This window comes from Anarrhichthys ocellatus, unplaced genomic scaffold (assembly GCF_004355925.1).
Source record: "Anarrhichthys ocellatus isolate YVR2014 unplaced genomic scaffold, GSC_Weel_1.0 scaffold136, whole genome shotgun sequence".
NCBI classification, from domain to species: domain Eukaryota; kingdom Metazoa; phylum Chordata; class Actinopteri; order Perciformes; family Anarhichadidae; genus Anarrhichthys; species Anarrhichthys ocellatus.
This window is the reverse complement of record NW_022280166.1, coordinates 193064-215123: the sequence shown is the minus strand read 5'-3', so window position 1 is coordinate 215123 and position 22060 is coordinate 193064. Positions and strand designations below refer to the sequence as shown.

At 41.9% G+C, this 22060-nt stretch overlaps 1 protein-coding gene across 1 annotated transcript in view; it reads right to left on the bottom strand.

Moving 5' to 3' along the window:
- Positions 1-1166: 1166 nt before the first annotated feature.
- mcf2l2 (MCF.2 cell line derived transforming sequence-like 2) overlaps positions 1167-22060 on the bottom strand; it is a 79907-nt gene continuing 59013 nt past the window's right edge. Inside the window, exons 25-31 of the mRNA XM_031877438.1 lie at positions 19313-19408; positions 15640-15741; positions 12925-12996; positions 12353-12460; positions 10484-10593; positions 9558-9673; positions 1167-1259 (exon numbers count right to left, since the gene is read on the bottom strand). Coding sequence (XP_031733298.1) covers position 1259; positions 9558-9673; positions 10484-10593; positions 12353-12460; positions 12925-12996; positions 15640-15741; positions 19313-19408 — 605 coding nt within the window. The 3' untranslated portion in view covers positions 1167-1258. The remainder of the gene's footprint in view (positions 1260-9557; positions 9674-10483; positions 10594-12352; positions 12461-12924; positions 12997-15639; positions 15742-19312; positions 19409-22060) is intronic.

Here is a 22060-nt window from a genome sequence, read left to right as displayed (position 1 = left end):
CATCTGAGCAAACCCTAGCCCACTGCGGATGCAGAAAGTATCAGTGTTACATTCCTATAGGATCTATATTGTTGTGTTTGCTATATATGAATATTCATCCATGCATTATAGCAAATATAATAAGTATTCTGTCACGGGAAGCACATCTTAGACCCCCTCCCAGAAACTGTTCTGTTCGACCACTTCGCCAAAATTGACACAACCTGTGACTGTTCATTGATGCCCAGCATGAGAGGATCTCTAACCCATAAAACACATATATTAAAAGGTTTCTGTCCAAAACAAGACATTGCATGTGTGTAACATCTGTGAGGACATAATTCAAGTTATTTCCAGAGAGATTAAACCATATGTAAAATATATTTTTGAGTTATAGATTAAAATATGAAAGGGAGATATCTCTCAACCGCAATTTACACAGATAATTTGCAAGTCTACAGGTTCTGAAAACGGGCATGTTGTGATAATGCATCTGATTTAATGTAATGATATCATGCGGGGCCAATAAAGGCAAGTAAGACAACTTGTAGGTTCCCCAGGAGGCAGCAGCTACTGGGAAGTGTCTGTAGTTTGAACCTGAAAAGTCCAAGTGGCTGCAGCGGGGCAGCAGAGGCAGAACCTGGTCTCAAAGAGTTTTACTTCAGCGCAGCAAAGCAGGGCCTGATCACAACCTGCTCACAACCAAGCACATGGAATTTATCCCTTTCCCCAAGTTATCCAAGTCAGAAAAGGGAGTTGAGTTTTCCGGTATTCAGCCCAACCACTCTGGAAGAGTATTTTCTACAGTACATATTCTAAATTCATCCGACTTTGGATGTAAAGTTCACTGTCCACATCCATGCAGTCTTCAGTTCTCCACTGACCGATGACAGCTGGGACTCCCTTCAATCAAAAGTCTTATATGGCTTTTCCCACTGTGGCAATCAGCCTTAAGATTCCAGCTTTTTCCAGAGGCTTCACTGAGAAGCTTCAATGTGTCAGTCATGAAAAACTATAGTTGAAAAACATTAACAGGCCATATTTGTAGTCCTAATGAGGACCTACAAGTAGAAAGCTAATATTCGTTGATATTAAAAGTCCAGTTTAGGAAATTACAGTTGAAAAATTCTCTTTGTGATCCAACGAAAATGTTTTTAGTCCAACGTGATCAACAAAAGTCAGCCATGTTTATCTGCTGTCCTGAGACACATCTCCCCACGTACTGGCTTCGTTGTCATCCGAGTCAGAGAGTGCTGCTGTACACAGATCACTGAAGATATCTGGGGAAAAACAAGACGGACTCAAGTCAGCTCCAACTTTAAATACAATGTGACATCTTTTATTATATACAGTAATATACAAATCAAGCATGGGGAAATGTGGACAAGCTGTGGCATTCAAACACAGTGTCTAAGGGGTTGCACAGCCAGGACTGCAGTGCCGATAAAACACACCAAACAATGCAGCTTTCATAGGAGGGTAAAAGAAGGTCAGAACAGTGAGGTGTTCAATATCTGCAACAATATCAGACAGTAGAGTGCATAAAGAATTATAGGGAAGGTAGACATGGACAATCAACACAGACAAGTGAAGAGGGCCTTTTGGAAACGGGCCCCACTTAAATACTAAAGATGAACTGCTCGAGCGTGGAGTTCTGTCCTCGTCAAGTACGAGAAAGAACTCCAAAACAGAAGAAGAGCGAGATAAAAGGACGAGGAAAGAAGGGCAAGTGATGAGAGGGAAGGGTTATTTGTTTTGAAGAGGGGCGGACAGAGCTCCGTAACAAAACAAGCAAGGCCGTAACAAACACTTCATGGACCGGCCCTCAAGCCGCCATGAAAGGGAGGAGATGGTGGAGAGATGGATGGAGGACAGAGGGGAGGACATTGAAGCGAGAGAACAGAGCACAAAGCACAGGAGTGGCTGTCCGGTAGGAAAAAATATATTTTGTACCATAAAACCATGAACTTCAGCATATAAACACGGGAGCCCCCTGTAAATATATTAGTGTTCATACAATCGATTGATTTTGCTTCTGGGCTCTTGGTTGCTCATGGCATCAGTAATTATTTGACAATGATATGACACAATACCTCAGCTGCCATAAAAAAAATGTTGACATGGTACGTTTCTGCAAACTACCGATACGTTGAATGTGGATTGTGGTTTCTGAACCAAGGATATGTTTTTTAAATCACGTATTGTATTGTATCACACTTGGTTAGGTCAAGGCGGCAAAACTTAGTTAAGGTTAGAAAGAAATATGGTTTCTGTTAAAATAGTCATGTACAACACACAATAACAACGTAACAATGTACAATAACAACAGAACGGAACAACCATAAAAATGTAATGCAACAACGTAACTAGCCTAACAGCATAACTACTATAAATAAATAACAACCGACTTTCTTATGTAACGTTAGCTAACAAGCGCAATGTTAACGAAACAAAACTAAACTAAACGTTGGGTTTCACACTGGACATGAACGGTGGTCACCTGGGTAAGAGTCCTGTATTTGTTTGCCCACCCTTAGTGGACTTTCTTGCTCTAAATACTTGTTATTATACCATCTAACTCTCAATAACAGCTGCTCCACGTCACTTTTCCTGCCTCGATGCAAAAATGTCCAGATAAAAAAGAGGCATCCACATTCTACGTATCCTTGGTTTGTGTAAACGTACAATGCCGACTTTTTTCCAAGGCGACTGGGCTGCTGTTTGACAATGATATGACAAAAAATATCTTTGAGCACACAATTTTTAAAAAGTGAGGAAACAAGACATTGTAATGACAGTTAGAGTGTCAGACAATCTACTGAAATAATAAATCTTGGGCTCAAAATATACTTCTTTCTTCCTACGTTCACTTCCAGCATCAATAGTGCAGAGAGAGTGAGGCCTCCTGAGGAGAGTGCAGCAGGGGGAATGTGCTGCAATCAGTGACATGCTCTGCTTATCCAACTCAACAAGCCAAAGCTCGTCCACCCCCGTCCGCTCCGTCCAACCTGAACCCGATCCAACGGTCCCTCTCTCCCAGAGCAGCGGCCCGCCCAGGCCCTCCCAATCCCCCCCGACCCAACTGCCATGTGAGAGAGTGAGAGAGCAACTGACAGAGTTGGAGTGAAGGAGCGGAGGGAGGAGTGGGTGGGAGAGTGAGAGCGTTACAGCAAGGCTGCCAGTGGTTAGTCAGAAGTAGCAGTGGTGCTTAATGAGTGACCTCCTTCAGATGCTGACTGCAGTATACTGGACGGGACCCGCCCTGTCTCCTCTGTTAAAACGTTCTTCACTAGCCTAGAACATGACACACAATGCAGGGCAGGGTCTTCACTGGCTGACAGGACCAAAGTCAACAACAACAGTAACACTTTGTTTTATTTGGGAATTGCTTTATAACAGGAAATGTTTAACTAAAGTAACTTTTTGTTTTAAATAACACAAATAAAGTTCTGACAACATAACTTCCATATAGTGCAAGTCTTGATGGGACTGCTCTCTAGAGAGCCTTTAGACAGAACATCCTGACAGCCCATAGAGTGGAGGAAGCTCTGCAGTAGACCTATGTGACTGACTAACATCTCGTCCTGAAACACAGAATGCATTTCCTTCAGGGATGTAAACAGTGAACACTGGTGCACCAGAGGTCTCATGGTCAAACACAAGCGCATGTATTTCACACCAAGAGAACAAAATGAAACTTTGTTGCATTTTATTTCTGGTCCGGTTCCTGTTCACAGTGACTTTTTACAAAGGAAGGAGGAGTAAACATGAAGCTGTACAGACGGACAGGTAACTCTTTGATTGGACAGTTTTGCCGTCTGTCATCCTGCACCATCAGGACACACACTGGGAGTAGTTCATGCAGCACTTTAATGCTTCTGATGTGTATATTTATGATGACATGATTATAATCAGTCAGTCTTGATTAGTATTTTTAGACTTCAAATGGTTGACAACAGGTAGACAGGACAAAAAGGAGGCGTTGTGCAGTAATGATTCAGCCTTTTACACGTTTTAATGGAGTTAACATGAAGTCAGATAAGCACAGCAGTTCAACAGCTAAATAGGGACAAATGCTAATGGAAAATAAGGCATTCATAAATAAATGGAAAAATACATACATTTAATAATGAGTAATTCAACTTGAAAATACATTTAAAAATGTAAAAATATAATACATGTTTAAAAAATGTCATGATTTTATATATTTATATAACAACAAAGTTCATGAAAATGAACAAATAAGTAAATAAAACCGAAAGCTAAATGGAAGAGTTGTTAAATATTAATACGAAGGTAAAGAGGTAAAACAATTTATGTCACATAATATCAATTACTTAATGCCTACATGTATTTATAATCATCATATTTGATACAATTAATGACATAGCAATTTATTAGTCGAGTGATTTATTTATTTATTTTTTAATTGATCAATCTATCTATCTATTTACATATTTTGAAGTTCAAACATATTGGACATGGTTATGATTTTCTTCTCCCTAATGTGCAAAACAAAACACAGAGTGAAGTACTCTCGTCTTTATTCTGCTCACGCTGTCACCAGGACGCTACCTCCAGCTCTGAGAGGTGAAGCGATGCAGAAGAGCCTTCAACTACACTTGTACTGGACATGAGGAAAGTTAACTGTAACATTTTGGTCACCTTTAAATGTCTTATTCAACGTTCAGTTGTACTTAGCTCCACCCTCTAGTGTTACTTCTGGTTGCAAAAAAACAAAATGGTAAACATGCGGTTTCAAAATGGCAGTCCACCAACCAATGGGTGACTACATCCACTTCTTATATACAGTCTATGACTGTGATGTGTGTTGACAGGATGAGGCGCACATGTGCTAATGTGTTTAAATATACACAGGGCCAGGACTGTGTGTGTGCTGTGGTGTGAAATGAACACCTGCATCTGGAGAAGGTGCCCCACACTCTTGGGAGGGGTTAGTTACTGCTTGTTCAGCAGTGTAAAGCCGATCCATAAATACAAAAAGTATGCACCTAAATCCACGAAGACATATACCAGTGCATGAACACACAGCGTACAAGAGGGTGTACAGGAAACACACCGCAGCTACAGTCCGTCAATCACATTCTGTGCACATTAACTTTGATCCAACAACAAAGCTCAAGAAAAAAGGGAGAACTTGTGAATTCTTTATATTCCTCAAGTGAGGATGAGAAAACCGTAGATGCAGACGACAGGAGACGGTTTTAAGGGCTGAAATATGAATGAGCTGATGAAAAATGAGCATATTCAAAGCAAGTCGAGCTTTATCTTAAAGAGTATTAGTCACTTCCAAATGCAGGGAGCCTGCGTTAGACCAAAACCCTTTCAGCGGTGGATTGGAGAGAGTTTCTCCATAAAGGCAGTGGGCTCTGTGTTCCTGGAGAAGACCATAGATGATGGTGGTTTGGTGAACGAAACACAAATCTATTATTCATCTCTAGCCATGTTGTTTTCAGTCGCCCCCTCCCCCTGATGGTAGATTATTAGTCAGGCGTTCTGTTGTTGTACCTCCCACTGCTCTGTGATGGTAATGTTATAGTGAATGAAATTATAGTTCCAAACGAATCCTTGTAGAGAGAGAACAGGGCAGCAGGGCCTGGCTGATTAATGCGCACCAAACTCAAGACATACTTTTAACATGGGAGGCCATGGTATGGGTAATGACTACAGATAGCATGGCAAAACTACATCGTATCATCAACACAAATGCTGCCTTTGTGAAGCCCGATGTTCAGAGAGGATGGAGTCAATATCCGAGGCTTATGGTGTTGTTGTACTGCACTGCATCATATTATAAGGTTCATCCGTCCATTCTCTATGTCGCTTAGTGCTCTTCAGGGTCATGCAGTAGGCTAAATGTGCAGTGTGGAGAGGTTACAGGGTGCTGGCCTGTATATCAGGATGATACTATTTTCATTACCTGAGAAATACAAACATGTTCTACACCACAGGTTTTACAATGTTGTCTAAATACAAGCTGGCATACAAGAACTTTATAAAAAAAATGATATTTGATTTAACCTCTGATCAAAGAATAAGTAGACATGCTTCAGAATCTGACAAGACAGTTTCTATCCTACGATAAAATGAAGTGGTGCGTGAGGGGATTTCGTAGCGTGGCTCAAGCACTTTAACCAGATTTTGAAATCCTTTTGTTTTCCACAACAGAGTATGGCCTCATGTCTGCAGCCATAAAGACCCCAATAGATTTGGTAAGAGCTTTGGTCTGATTCTGCCACAAACGGTTTCTTAATAATGATAAGTTGTTGTTGTTGTTGTGCCTTTGGACCCCGTTGCTGACAGACCGGGATGGTGGCGCTTAATATGTGTGGACATGCCCGATGTATGGCCGTTGTCGTGTATCTTTCTCATTGAACAACGCCTACATACCGTAACGCTTTTGTCCTCCACCCTCATCCAGACATTATTAGTAACATCGAAGCCAAACGTGACTTAAATGACGCCGGGGGCTTCTGAATTGTCACGTGAACACACGACTGCTTTATATCTTTTCACTGACACTCTGCATCGATAGTTAGAGATGTATTACCTGAGAAAGTATGAGCGGCAGTAAAACTTTATTACACAACGGATCAAGCATCGACCCGTGATCCGTTACACCACTAGCAGCAACTAAATTATATTTTTTTGGACCGATTAAGTGAAATTGGATATTTTCCCACGGCACACTGGTGGTTGAAAATCACTGCTTTAGAGGAACGGAATGACTGCAGCTGCTTTTCTTAGGAAAATCGTCCTCAACATTTCAACAAACTTTCGGGAGACTTGATCAGTCACCTCCATATCTGACCCAGAAGTGAATTAGTATGCACATCTTAAAATTCACAAATTCACCTAACAAAGAGAACATAATCTGTTTGTGTTCTGTCAGTGAAAACACTGTTGAAGTGAGTGTCATCCTGCAACACTGGGAGATATTTTGACATTGAAAAATCCATCTTGAATTAAGCATACCACTCTGGATCTAATCACAACTAATCACAGCTGTGTCCTTTCTCCACAGAGTAGGGACAGACAATCAGAGGATGATGAAACAATAATGCTGAGGGTGACTTAAAGCCTAAATGTCACAATTTGCGCTGGTGTTGCTACCGTTTGTAAATTGAAATTAAAGCTCGGTAGAAATGTGTTGCTACGGCATCCTTTTATGGCCAACTGATGCATGAATAAAAGGACACAATGATGCAATGTTTCAATGAGCTGACAGCTGGATGCTTCGTGCATTCTAAATAACAGAGAGGCAGGTAGCACACAGCGCTATTAGGGTCATTTGAGCAGGTTTCTGGTGAAACATTGACACCACAATGGCCCATTGAGCTGTCCCATAGCAGGAAATGAGCATAACACAGCTGCAGGTGGTTGATAGGGCTGTTTGTGAAGGCCAATGAGTCAGCTCCTCCTCCACCAGATACCCACTTTTAAAACTTGAGGCCTGTACTTTCTTTCAGAGCAACAGAACACCTCTGAAATTTAGCGCAGTCACAATTACAACCCACCTATACTGTCATCTTAAATTAAACAAAGGACTATTTTTCTCAGTATGCAGTGTTTTGCATGATGATATACTCTATATCATAAACTCATATTTAAAGGTGCAATCTATCATTTTGTACCAATCTGAGCCCTCGAATGAACTGTAAACTGTCTTGAGTTTCAGAACATGGCGACTAGCTGAAACAAGGCTGTAACATGTAGTGATGGCTGTCTCTCAGTCAGTGGTGCAGGTTTAGATCTTTACAAAAATGACCTGGAAGTGTTTTTTCAAAATGATTTGAATAGAATAAATTTGTGAGGATGTAGAGGCAGTTGTATCCGCCCCATCCAACTGTAGCTAATGCTCCATCAGTATAAAGCTCACAGATAGCAGCGCTGCAAAGAAGGCCCTCACACTTAAATCCTCTACTGTGGACTGATGTTTTTATTTCTACATCTTCTTACAGTTTGTAAACAATGGTGATGTACAGAAGTACGGCGGCGTGCAGGAGCATAAACGCTCCAAATATGGAGAATGTAACCGAGACAAATGGACTGTTAGTGAGTGGCTACAATACATTAGCAAGTGTACACCAGAGAGACATTAGGAGCTACAAGTCACTGGATGATTCAACTCTGTTATCTGTGTTCATGTACAGAACATCAGAGACCACGACAGAGACACACAGGTTTGACTTTAACACAAACACATTCATTGAAGCTAACAAGATGAAGAAATGTAACGTTAGGTCAAGCTGAACGAGGAATAAGTCAACAGCAACCGACCACAGAGAAGGGACACGGTGTCCTCACAGCAAACGTTACGTCACGCAAACAAACCACGTACCGATCAGCTGTGTGCTCCAGATCAGGCTGGAGACGTAACAGATGGGAGAGTAGTACTTGCTATCTTCTGATTCACACTTTTAAACAGAAAACACAAGCTTTTTATTCTAATTATATTGCATATTTACTGGAAGGAACATATAGTATAGCTAATGGCAAGTAGGAAACTTTAAGCTCCCTCCAGCCCGCTGACACCTTATTCAGGTGTTTGTGGTGAAATGAGGAGGTATCATAGATGACTCCTCATTTTAACCTCAGCAATCAGCCGTGCCTCGCCCACTTCCTTTTAAAACGAGCGACAGAAATAAATACAAACAGGGCGTCCGACAAATGTTCAGCTTTGTAGTGCTGCGTCGCTCGAGGTCCGCACTCAGTGTCAGGGACATAATGAGCAAAAATACACATTTGAATAGGTCGAACCTTTGTGTTTATTAAGAGCGAATCCTCAAACATTATCTTTGGCCAATTTTAATAGGCCTAATATGTATACAATTTATCTTTATTGGTTGCAATTATTGCTGTAACAGTTTAGTCTCCAGCTCTGCAGCTGGATGATATTGTTAAATGATGGATTTTGTGGGTGCTACAGCTGGGTGTAATATAACCTGAATACTGTCACAACTGGCCTCAGCCTCCATTCATTCCAGTCTCTTTATAAACACACCACAGCAATCGTAAAGACTCAAGTACACAGATATTAACAAGTCGCGTTTTCCACAACAAAATGCTGATTATAGAGGGCCTACAGGACAAATGTGATAGTAAGCAGAAAGCAGAATAGAAAGACTTGGTAGGCAAACTGTGGTCCTTTTGCTGCCGTAGAGAATGTGATCCAACAAGAGAAGTCTTCTGCAAAGAACCACGAGCCAAAAATATAAACTCCTTGGGACGACTAAAAAAACCACATTCCGCAAATGAGAGTGGAAACAGAGAACTTGCACTGCAATTATAGTTTATTGAGGGCAGACAGAGTGAGCACGAATGCCCTAAATAAAGTATAATGCAATGTCAGTTTATTTTGGTCTTATTTGTGCGATGCTGTTCTGAGAACAACCTGGTAGGTTTGTGTTGTTGTGCCTTTATTTAGACACGAGGCGAGTTTGAACTGGCAAATGGGGACCCACTCAAGTATAGTGCTGAGTCAGGGAACCAGTGAGCGAGTGGGAACAAGCTGACTGACACCCCACAGCTCTACCATGGAGCCGACTGGAACTCACCAGTGTCCGCTCTCTGCTTCTTCCACAAACTGGACCAGGTCGCCCGCCTCCAGAGAGAGGTCTCGGCCGTCACGAGACTCGTAGGTCAGCTGCACCCGGAAACGACCGCTGTCACCCTGCAGAGAGAAACGACTGAGTCAAAGTGTGCGTGTAGCCAGGTGCACCTTGGATCTGGTTCTAGGGTGCTAGAATGAGTGGATTCATTAAACCCAGACACACATAAATTGTTTCTTAACTACCCAGCTCACCATCGCTTTAGCTGCTTAAAATGACAAATGTCACCTGTAGCAGATTATATGAGCTGAAGGTAAGTAATGATAATTAAGTTTTCTGTTGATAAACATAAATATTTTAATTTGACTTCAAGTAAATGTTGCAAAAATGCAAATTTCGTAAAAAAGGTTTGTCCCTGTGTGCGCCCCTAACATGCTCAGTGTGTGTGTGTGTGTGTGTGTGTGTGGCTATCTACGATACATCACACAGATGATAATGGATCTGGAAAGGCTGCAGTACCCAGCAGACCTGTGCTGCGTCTCTCCTCCATCGTTTATTAAATGTCAAGCCTTCAGTGCCCGTTGCTAACGAGACACATGTCCACGGGAAATAATTAAGCAGAGGATCAGAGGGTGATTTTGTTGAAAAAGAGGAGAAAGTGAAGGACGAGCGGAGAGAGAATGGGGGATGAGTGGAGAGCTGTGGAGGGACAGTGACGGCAGAATGTGATGAGCTGATGTGACTCAGCAGGACCAGGATGTTGAGTGGTACCGAACTGTCTCGGTTTAATTCAGAATAAAATCATTTTAAACTTTGAGTTTTATTCAGTTTCATTATTAAATACATTATGTAAAGTATAGGCCCAGTATTGCTCCAGGTCATATACAGGTTTAACTTCACGCCATATGATAGCCAAAGTGAGCATCACCTACATTTTTATTGTTGCCTTCCTCTTCTGAAGAGTTGGAGGATTCCTCTGCACTGGAGGGGATCGTCTCAAAGTCGTCCGTGTCCATGGAAGGGAGCCGTCTCTGGGCCCAGCCTGAAGGGAATCAATACACATTATTAACCACCCAAATGTACTCATAAACAAGGGGGGTACTACTATTCCACTTGGCAGGCGATGGTTCTTCATTGACAGGAAAACAATGTCGCTCTGCAGTTCAGTCATTTGTCTTACATCATGAAAGCTCAGCCTGCTCTCCTAGAAATGGTATTCCCAGACAACAAGACTACATTCTCAAATATGTTTCAAGGGACACATATTTTCTCTTGGATTACATTTGTTTTTGACGTATCACAAATAAGTTTCTCATCATAGGAAGTCAGGATGAATGGATGGTGGAACAAACAGGACATTCACCAGGAAGCCACCGTTCATGTCCTGTGTGAAACCAAGAGTCACTTCAATAACATAACAAACATAGTCATTCCAAGCCAAACCACAATGTTTCACTCAACCTGACCAAGCTGTTTTGTTGCCTAAACATGACCAAGTCATTTTGTAGGGCTTTTCTTTCATTTTGTTTCAGTTTATAACATTAACTTTGTGTTTCAAACTGTTTCAAACTGAGACCGATCACTTCCCTCAACATGTCATTGAGAGTACAGTTTAGTTGTATGGTAAAGTAGTTCTGTAGGGGTGGTGGCTTCTCACACACAGACAGACTGTGTTACCGCTGACTGATCCTAAAGGCATGGCAGAGGCGTGGGCGAGCACACTTCATAGAATACTTCATACTATTTCCTGACTCTGTAGGAAGACTTCATGCCAAAATCACAAGTTTGAAGCTTCCTATGAAAACATTGCTTTCAAAAGGGAATAATAGATGATAGCTTGTGTGCAAGAATTTCAGAACTACTGTAATTGCGCTTTGCTGTAACTTTAACAGAAGCAGATATGAAAACCTACTTTTCTTACAGTGATTTCAAACAATGTTGCATTTTATTGTTTAGGAGTTAGTAGGAGGCCAAGCTGAGCTGTTGGATGGAGTTTGTTTGCTTTTCTGATTGAGTTGTTGGGTAAATGCAACCGTCTTCTATACTTTGAGTCAAAGCTTAGCACACCAAGCAAGACAACAACCGCGCTAGTGTGCAAGAAGAGCCTGTGCCCGTAGCCCCACCCACCCATCAGCAGTGATTCATGGTGTTAGAGCACAGTCAGCGCCTTCTTCTAACCATGACGAGCACGATCTTTCTCTAACCTCATCCAACATGCGTTAGTTGTCTGAACGTAACCACAGGGTTCATGACCTATGTTGTTATTCGTGTATGAGGACCAAAAGGCGCACTGACTACATTCACATGCACAAAATATTCATGTGCATGCAGCCGTGCATTCTCTTAAAACCTCCTTTTTAACTACAGTCATGTTAACCCTGGATCCTAACCACATCACATGTCTTAAACTGAAGAGACTCCAGTCAGAATATCCAAAGTGAACATCTCTTTACATCACCCATATTAAATTGGGAACATTCTCATATTCTGAATAATAGTGGAATATGAGTGTGCGTGTGAACATAGTCAGTGATTTGGCTGCAGAACACTCTGACTGTGCTGCACATTGAGTTTGGAGTCATTTGATGGTCATGGCTACTCAAAGGCTGAGATGGAACTAGAGGTTGCATTCCAACAGATTGTTTTGGAGAACTATTTCTTGAGAAGAAGAAGAAGAAGCTACACATCACAAGAAAAATAAAACACTTGGCCAAATATTATTTACCAAAACAAACTCAGAAACGTATCAAAACTCAAAGCATACAAAGGAGTGTAGGAGAGGAGTCCTTCTCTGCTGTTACCTGGTTGCGAGGTGGATCTAGGGACGGCTGAGGTGCCGCCAGCAGCAGCAGTGCTGCTAGTCATGCTCTGACGTTTCCTGACTGCAGCCATAGCACCACGCAAAGTATCTGGAGGGAAGCCAAATGCTTTATACCATCCTTTTCATCATGATCGCCGCTCCACATCGTCACCCACAAACAACGTTTAAAAGTGAGGGTGTGTCAATCAAAAGAAATAAACTCTCTATCTAACACTACTCATGCAGACACCAAACCAAGTAGTCCATGGGCCTGAACGCAACACCAAAACCACACCTACACACTTCATCTGAAACTTATTTGATGCTCATGCACTTTGAAACGTCACATCACAAATCACGACGCGAGTCAACACAGCAGGCAAAAAACGGAAGAGAACAAGCACAACACGTGCACACACACATACCACACATAAAAATCATACCACACATAAAAAACATACCACACGTAAAAAACATACCACACATAAAAATCATGCCACACAAAGCAAAGAAGCCCAGCATGCTTAGAGCCTGCACATTACAGACATGACGTATCTCTGCATGTTCATGTACCTTCATAACCAAATGGAGTGGGATCACTCTTAATCTCATGTCTCTTGCTCTTTATGCTAGCAGACAGGGGACCTGGCCGGGGGACAGAACATGCAACCAGAAGCTTTATTAGATACTGACATTAGAAAAAGAAGGCAGACACACAGCATTAATCCAAAAGCCCCTTTAGACATGACATCTGCAACATTGAGCTTCCATCTGTTAAAGTGAAGGCTGTCGTCAGTCAGACATAGGTGTATGTTTCGTAAATGTCCGTGATGACTCTATTCAGATCATTATGAGAGTCTCAGTTCTCATGCCATGATTGCCATCTGGTACAGAGAGGAAGATGTGAAGACACAAAGTGTTCTCGCTGCAGCAGTCATTTTAAAACTGCTTTTTTGCTGTTAAATGTTTATCTCCATGTCTTAATTATTATTATTATTTTCAGAAATTGAGTATGTCGTAGTTTAAACTGGTTTTATTTCCTTGCGCACCTAAGAAAATATACATTTATACACATTTTATTGACACCTGTGCTTTTCCTTCGATGACATGAGAAATCATTTCCTATATAAAAGCCAATTAACTTGGTGAATGTCATTCTTTTACTGTCCAAATGATGGAAGCCCTGAGAGGCAAGAGAGAAAACAAATGCTGGTGATCTCTTAGTAAGTCTGATCTAAGATGTTTCACCTGTGTTTATGACTTACTAAGAACAGGGGAAAGAATTTCCAGGACCATTATACAAAGTGACCTTTTTCATCCATGTAGCAGGTCAATTCATTTTTGAATTGCTATTGTAATACTCATTTTGTCCACAAGGCCTGTGAGGTAAGTTTTAATTCCTACATGCACTCTAAACACAATGTTGTGTGTTAACAGCTCATGTTAAATGCTTGTAGTCCTATTTAGAACATGGAGTAGTGGTGCACTTCAGCCTCTTGTGACCACAATGAGTAATACAACAACAAACAGTGAAAAAGGATCCTGACAACAAAAATGTTTCACCTGTTCATGTGTCATAAACACAGGAGAGAAAACAAAGTAGATCAGACTTAGAAAATGCATTTTCTCACTTGCCTTTCAGGGCCTTCGTACCAAATGTACAGAAATAAGGAGATTAACCTTTAAATATTTTAGTTTTTAATAAGGCTGAGATTAAGAATGAGTGAATCCCTCCAAGGCCACCTCTGGTAAATCAGAGTAACACAAGCATGTTAAAGAAGGACATACGTATAGCACAGGTACAGCAGTACCGCTGTGTGTGTGCTTTTATTGTACCTGTGAAGTATTATATTGTCCTTGATATTAGTGCCCACGTTGGATGAGGATTAAAATCAGAGGCCAAAAAGCTAGAGCCACATTCCCAACTCCACTGAGCATTTTACCACCGACGTGACCCGCGGCGTTCTCATCGGTCGAACCTTATTGAAACACTGCCGACTGCAGTCGGAAAAAATACAATAAAAGCAGAGAACAGACTGAGTGGAAACAGTTCAAGGGGAAACTTCAATATCGCTCTTCTGGTGTTTCTAATTCCTCCCCTGCCTCTGCCGGTTGAGAATGAACTTCTCATCTATATTCCGATGGTAAATTGCACTTCTACTGCCACTTTGAATGTCACCCTGCGTTCCAAATGTCAGCTTATAAAAATTGTTGTTTCCTTACCGTTGCTTTTTAAAAAGAATATGTACGTCCACTCGTTTGCAGATTCTTTTTCCTTTAATTTTGTTTTCATTCTCGTCAAAGGCTTTACTGTCTATACATCTCATAACTTTCAACAGAGCAGTAAGGAAATCCTCCACTCTATATGTACACACAGTTTCCTCACTACAGATTTAATGTGAGTGTGTGTGTGTGTGTGTGTGTGTGTGTGTGTGTGTGTGTTTTGGTCATGATTGACGTGAAAATGTATGAAATCACAAAGCGCTTGTTGAAAAGGTAAACCTACCTAAACACTGTTCTCTCATCTTTGATTGGCTGTATGTTCATGTGTATGATGTAGCAGATTTATGTGTACGATGTAGCAGATTCACGTGTACGATGGAGCAGATTCACGTGTACAATGGAGCAGATTCACGTGTACGATGTAGCAGATTCACGTGTACGATGTAGCACATTCACGTGTACGATGTAGCAGATTCACGTGTACGATGTAGCAGATTCACGTGTGCGATGTAGCAGATTCACGTGTGCGATGTAGCAGATTCACGTGTACGATGTAGCAGATTCACGTGTGCGATGTAGCAGATTCACGTGTGCGATGGAGCAGATTCACGTGTACGATGGAGCAGATTCACGTGTACGATGTAGCACATTCACGTGTATGATGTAGCAGATTTATGTGTATGATGGAGCAGATTCACGTGTATGATGGAGCAGGTTCATGTGTATGATGTAGCACATTCATGTGTATGATGGAGCAGATTCATGTGTATGATGGAGCAGATTTTTTAAAATAAATTCCAGTTGTCCTTTAAGGTATCAGCCGAAGATATTTTTCTTCATGCTGGCCTTTTCTTTGCATTAAATTATCTTAATTTCATTCAATACTGCATGACCAAAATAACTACTAATAATCTAGCAATGCGGTGTGATAAACAGTTTTCTACCTGTTTGAGCTGCACTTTGTGTACATTCATTAGTCTGCTGTGTGTTTAGTGAACGTGAAGTGCTTAAGAGTGTAAATACAGAAATAACAAAACGTGGAGGCCGGAACACTTTGTCAGATACCTTTTGTGCATCGTGTGGCGAAGGAAGAGGAGGAAGAAGAGGAGGTGAGAGAGGAGGCGAGAGAGAAGCGGCGGGTGACCACTGCCTCCTGAGTAGCAGGCTCTACAGCCGGAGAGGACGGGAGGGAGGAGGAGCCGTGGAGACAGGAAGAGAGAAATAGATGAAGCCGTCAGAGAGACGATTAGAAATGGAAGAAAAAACAAGGGGAGAGCAGCTTTTCACCTAAATAATAAAGTATAATACCAACGGACATTTATCAAACAATACAAATGACTTCAAAAGAGACAAGTGAAATCCATGAAACAACAAGCAAATGAAAAGAAGAAGCAGGAAATATCTCAAGTTCCACTTCCTACTTTCAACCTCATCTCAAGGTCTTCCTCAGTGGATGGAGTCTGCCGAGGTCACATCTCCATGACAACTAAGTATGAAACTTTGGTCACGTGATAAGTGGTCGTATAGGGAAGGACGATTGTATTATAAATCCAATGCAAACTCCATCCAGCCTGTGTGGATGAGATGCAATTGAAAGCCCCATATAAAGCTAGTAAGTAAAGCCTTGAGTGGAGTTTTGGGTCAAAGTGTTTCAGAGGAGGATTAACTGGTAGATAGTTGATTCTGCTGGAAGTGATACCTTATGTGATATTTCTTATTTCTTCATTGAATTGAATGTTTTGTTCCTCTACACACAGTATTTAAATTAATCTTAGTACACAGAACACACTGAACAGTTTTCATTGGACATTGTTTCTATTGGAATTTTCAGCTGTTGAGCACAAAATAAATTAAAAAACCTCTGCATAGCATGATACTACAGGGTACATATGTATGCTGTAGTTTCTTTGGCAAACGGACCCTTCAGTGTTCATTTTGGGCTATTAGAAACTGTTAAGAGGCTAAAAGTGCCTCACATTTTGTGATGAAACGAAAAAGAAGCTGCCGGTGTAATCAAGACAGATATTCATAAAGGATTTCACAGCATGTGTTTTACGTTTTGTATAACAGCCGTTAGTTATGGAATCCCTGAGAGGCAAATGTGTCTATGACTTAACAGGTGAAAAAAAGGTTTTGCTAGGATAATCTTTAAGTTAATATAAGTTCATATTTTTTTGTTATCCTTGAAACAGTTGGGGAAAAAACAGGATAATTTTTCTATTTTACTTTTTCCATTTGTGAAAACAGCTTAAAACTAATTTGGCAGGTGATTTTTTTTTCCCTTGGATCAGTTTAAGTTTTTGTTGCTGTCGTACTCATTTCCATCATAAGAGGCTGAAGTGTACGGCTACCCCTTCTAAAGAGGATTAAGAGCACTCTAAACACCAGCTACATATATTGTTTGTTAGCAAGTTATGTCAATTAAAACTCACAAGGAAGAAGAATGTGGGGTAGTGGTGCACTTCACCCTTTTGTGGCCGAAATGAGTATTACTACTGCCAACAAACAAAATGCTTATTAAACTTAGTTTCCACCTGTTTTCACAGAAACAGAAACCATGATGATCCAGGCAAACCTTTCTTCCACCTGTTCTTAAATAATAAACACCAGACCAGACCTAGAAAACCGATCAAGAGAATGTTTGTTTCTTACTCGACTCTCAGGGCTCCCACAATTAGTAGATTAGAACTAGACAAAATCAAGCAGATGACAATTTGATGACAATTCACATAATGAGACTTTACCACTCTACCTCTTCTGCATGGACGTTCAATTGTACCCGAACCAACAGCCCTGCAGCATTATAGTGGAGCAGCTTTCACTTATTTCTAAGGACGTTTTACATCAATTGACTAGCCACCTATTGACATCAATGTAAATGACTGGGGTTAACATGTGAAAACCTGCAGGTTGAACCTATCTCTAACTCCAGAGTCTGAATGTCAGAGTGCTCACAATTCACAGGACGGAGCAGACAGAGTGGCTGTTGTTGAGTTGATTCCACTCCTTTCTTCAGAGATCTAACACGTTGGGCTTATCTCAGGGAGCACTCATGTTAATGGTGAGTCTATTCACCTGCCAACGACTCTGCATTGATTTCCATCTCATAGTGCAGACAGCCCATTCAGCACTAAGGGCAGTGCTCAGGGCTGTGTAGCTCAGAGTACTTACTTTATGAGGACTAAATATATATCCAGTCATTATAATAGAGATGAGATGATTGATTGTTAGTGTTGAGGGCTAGAATTCAGTTAAAATAATGAGCAATGCCTAAGTTCTGTATGTTCTGGTCATTGACTGTGATAGACCAATAGATGCTAGTACAATGAATTCATTCTACAAGAAGCAAAAGGAAACTTCTGCTTTTCTAGAAGATAAAGAGGAGGCTGGTATTACAAATTGCTAGGATGGCATGAATTTGAAATATCTTTCAAAACCACGGACATTACATTACAGTCATTTAGCAGATGCTTTTATCCAAAGCGACTTACAATTCAGAGTCTATCACATACACCGTAGGCACAGCTACGGGAGCAATTTTGGGGTTAAGTGTCTTGCTCAAGGACACATCGACATGCAACTAGCGGAGCCGGGGACCGAACTACCGGTCCTCTGATTGAAGGCAGCCCTGCTCTCCACTTAGCCACAGTTGCCCACAATAGTCTTCTTCTATAACAGCCTCCACTCTTCTAGTATTAAGCTTTCCACCAGATGTTGGACATGGCTTCAGGGATTTGCTCCCATTCTGCCATAAGTGCATTACTGAGGTCCATCCCTGATGTGGGGGGATACGATCTGGTTCAGGGCTCTGTGCAGGCCAATGAAGATCTTCCTACCAAAGTTGTGAAAATGTAGGGATGTCCACATACCTTTGGCCATATAGTCTTCCTCCTTTACATTTACTTATTCCACCTGTACAACAACAGTCATTTTCACCAATATACTAACCCGACACGCCAGATGTTTTGTTACACGGAACCGTCTGTGTAACAAAAATTACGATCAAATATATTCTTAACACAGGAAATAATGTCTCTAATATAAGCCTGATTCCAATACAGGCCTGGTTTTCTCTGCATTGAAGCTAAATAAAATTTACCATTTGACCAAAGCCAAATTTGGAATCATGGCCTCCAAAAATGTTAATACGTCTCCAAATGTCAAAAGGGGCTTGAATATTAGAGGGTGACATTTAGCGCAGTGCTGCATCGCAGAATTAAGCTTTGCCGTGGTGTCACCAGTGCCAGGACTCCGGCAGACACTCTCTTTCTATCATTCTGTCTATCTCCTGCTGTCTCCCTGTCTTCATATGCTGTCTCTTCAACAGCTCTCTGTCCCTCTCTTTCCTGAATCACAGCTTCCTTGTTTGAGCGCGGGGAAGATGCAGAGGTTACTGACGTGAGCAGATGAAAGCAGAGAAAGAGTGGAGGGAGATGTGGCCTTCATTATGCTGACACGCTGTGAGCGGTGGGTCGCACAGAGAGAAGACTACGAGATACCCACTGGCACAGAAATCTATACAACATTTGAGGAGGAGAAAGACGAGGACAAGAGCAGTTCTGTGACTGGAGAGTAGAGACTGAAGAAAGGACAGAGGCAAGGTAGATGCTGCGGAAGTGCAAGATGATGACTGTTATCACGATGATGACATATGAAGGCGACAAAGAACAGACGATGTTGACGGAGATGCCAGTGACGGTGATGATCACGTAAGTGAGCGCTTGCATCGGGCCGTTACCTGCTGGAAGAGACCTCCTGTTGGAAAGCCCCTGCAAGGTGAAGCGTTTCCTAGCATTAGCAGCCGAGTGGCCTGATTGGCCGGCTGAAGCATCGACTGAGTGGGAAAGCGAGAGAGAGCAAGGTTTAGTACAGAGGGGAAGAAGGAGAGAAGGCCTTGTGAAATGTTTCATATTGGTGCCCATATGATACATGGGTTTCAGCACTTTTCTTTCTCGCTACCCAATAGTTTGTATGTTTGGTAGTTATTTTGTCACTTTTCTTTCATTTTCACAAAATGTGCCAAACTGCTGAGTGCGTCAGTGATAACTTGTGGCTGAATAAAATGTCCTGCTAGCCGACATGACGAACAAGCCGACAAGTTCATCACACTGAATTTTCTAAGTGGCTGTTTCTGTTCCTTAATGATTCACTAAAGCTTAAAACCCCCATTAGAAGATTCAATGTGTCATGTTATATGAGATGCAAAGATAAAATCTATCTAAATTGATAAATATACAAAATATAGAAAAAAAAGGTGGCGTCGGCCTATAGTTTATGTTAGCCATCTGTGTGTTCACTGTGACACTAACCAGAGGCTGTATAGTCCATGTATGCTTCGATAGTTTGGTTATTACGGTGCTAAATTGCCAAATGGTAAATATATAGAAGCTAAAAAAGTAACCTGATGGCACAGTGTCAGACTTTGAAAACCCCTGCTCTGAATGACAGATACACCACTGGTTGAAACCAAGTGGCAACCTCTGGGGCTGGGAAATGAATGAAAAGACATTTACTGTATTGGTAAAAAATGCAGTTCTTCAAATGGAAACTTGAGTATGGCTCCAACAGCTAGTCAATCTCCATAGACCTCCCTGTTAAAATTCCCAACCTTACAGCAGAAATAAACATGTTTACAGCCTGGTACAAAAAACGGGTTTGGTCTATAGACCTATCGCCCCCCCGAATTTTCATATAAATCACCAGTTAAAATGATAAATAAGGGCGTGGCCGCTTTGAGTGACGGGATGGTGCTGTGGGTGCTATGCTAACAGTACCTGGCCACACCGAGCCTTGCTCTTCTGCAGCACAGACCTCTCGCCCAAATATGGTCACTTCTGGCTCCAAAAAAGTCAACAAACCAATGGGTGACGTCACGGGGACTACGTCCACTTCTTATATACAGTCTGTGGTTGAAACATCACCAGTTTGAGACAGACTATAATGGCATCATTTGTTATAGAATATCTAGATGCAGATCACAGTTTAATATCAGGTGTGAACGATGGCTCAAATCCCTGCTCTTTCACTGCACTGGAAACACTAAAACCTTCTGCACAAACACACAGCGTCACATATCTCGACACATTGACAAGCCGACACCTCCTGGACATTCTGACAAATACTGACACATCGAGGACACATGTGTTTGTTTGTGTGTGTTAATCATCAGAGGGAAGCAGCTAACCAGCGCTGAGATGTCAGTGAAAAGTGTTCCTGTCTGCTCAGCGTGTGTGTGTGTGTGTGTGTGTGTGTGTGTGTGTGTGTGTGTGTGTGTATTGCAGCTCTAGTGGGAGTTATCTTCTTACTGCTGTCTCTTTTTGTCTCCGTGTCTTCACGCCCCTCCACCTCTCCATCACCGCCCAGTCGTCGCAGATTTATCAGTCTCATCAACCTCATCAGCTTCATCAGCTTCATCAACCTCATCAGCCTCATCAACCTCATCAGCCTCATCAGCTTCATCAACCTCATCAGCTTCATCAGCCTCATCAGCTTCATCAACCTCATCAGCTTCATCAACCTCATCAGCCTCATCAGCCTCATCAACCTGAGCAGAATCATCAGCCTCATCAGCCTCATCAGCTTCATCAGCCTCATCAGCTTCATCAACCTCATCAGCCTCATCAGCTTCATCAACCTCATCAGCCTCATCAACCTGAGCAGAAATATCAGCCTCATCAGCTTCATCACCCTCATCAGCTTCATCAGCCTCATCAACCTCATCAGCTTCATCAGCTTCATCAACCTCATCAGCCTCATCAGCTTCATCAACCTCATCAGCCTGAGCAGAATCATCAGCCTCATCAGCTTCATCAGCCTCATGCCCTTCATCAGCGTCAACAGCTTAATGAGCTTCATCAGCCTCATGAGTCTCATCAGCTTCATCAGTCTCATCAGCCTGAGCAGAATCATCAGCCACCACCACCCGTCTGGACTCTATTGGGGGATTTATCTTGCTGCTCTTCAGGGCAGACGGCCCTCAATTACAAATCTGCCCTTAGAGTCTAAGCACCAAAGACTAGGCTTTATTATCATCTGTTGTAATACAGAATTATCTTTCCTTCATTCGCTTAAATGCATCATCATCAATACAAACAAACGGTCTAAGAAGAGAAATACGATGCAGGGAGGGGAGGGAAGAGGCAGAATGGAGCAAGGGAAAGGAGATGGTGTGGAGAAAAAACAGCAGAGGGTAGAGGGGGAATGTTAAAAAAGAGAAAACAAAGCAGTGGGAGAGAGAGAGAGAGAGAGAGAGAGAGAGAGAGAGAGAGAGAGAGAGAGAGAGAGAGAGAGCAGACAGGTTTGGGTTGGGACAGTTGCTTTTGTAATAGTGGCCAGGTACCCATTTGAGGGGTGAGACCAAAAATAACAGCTGCTGTCAACTGTCCCTAACCTTTACCTTCAGACCAGCAGTAGGGATTGGAAGGGTGGGGAGAGAGAGAGTGTGTGTGTGTGTGTGTGTGTGTGTGTGTGTGTGTGTGTGTGTGTG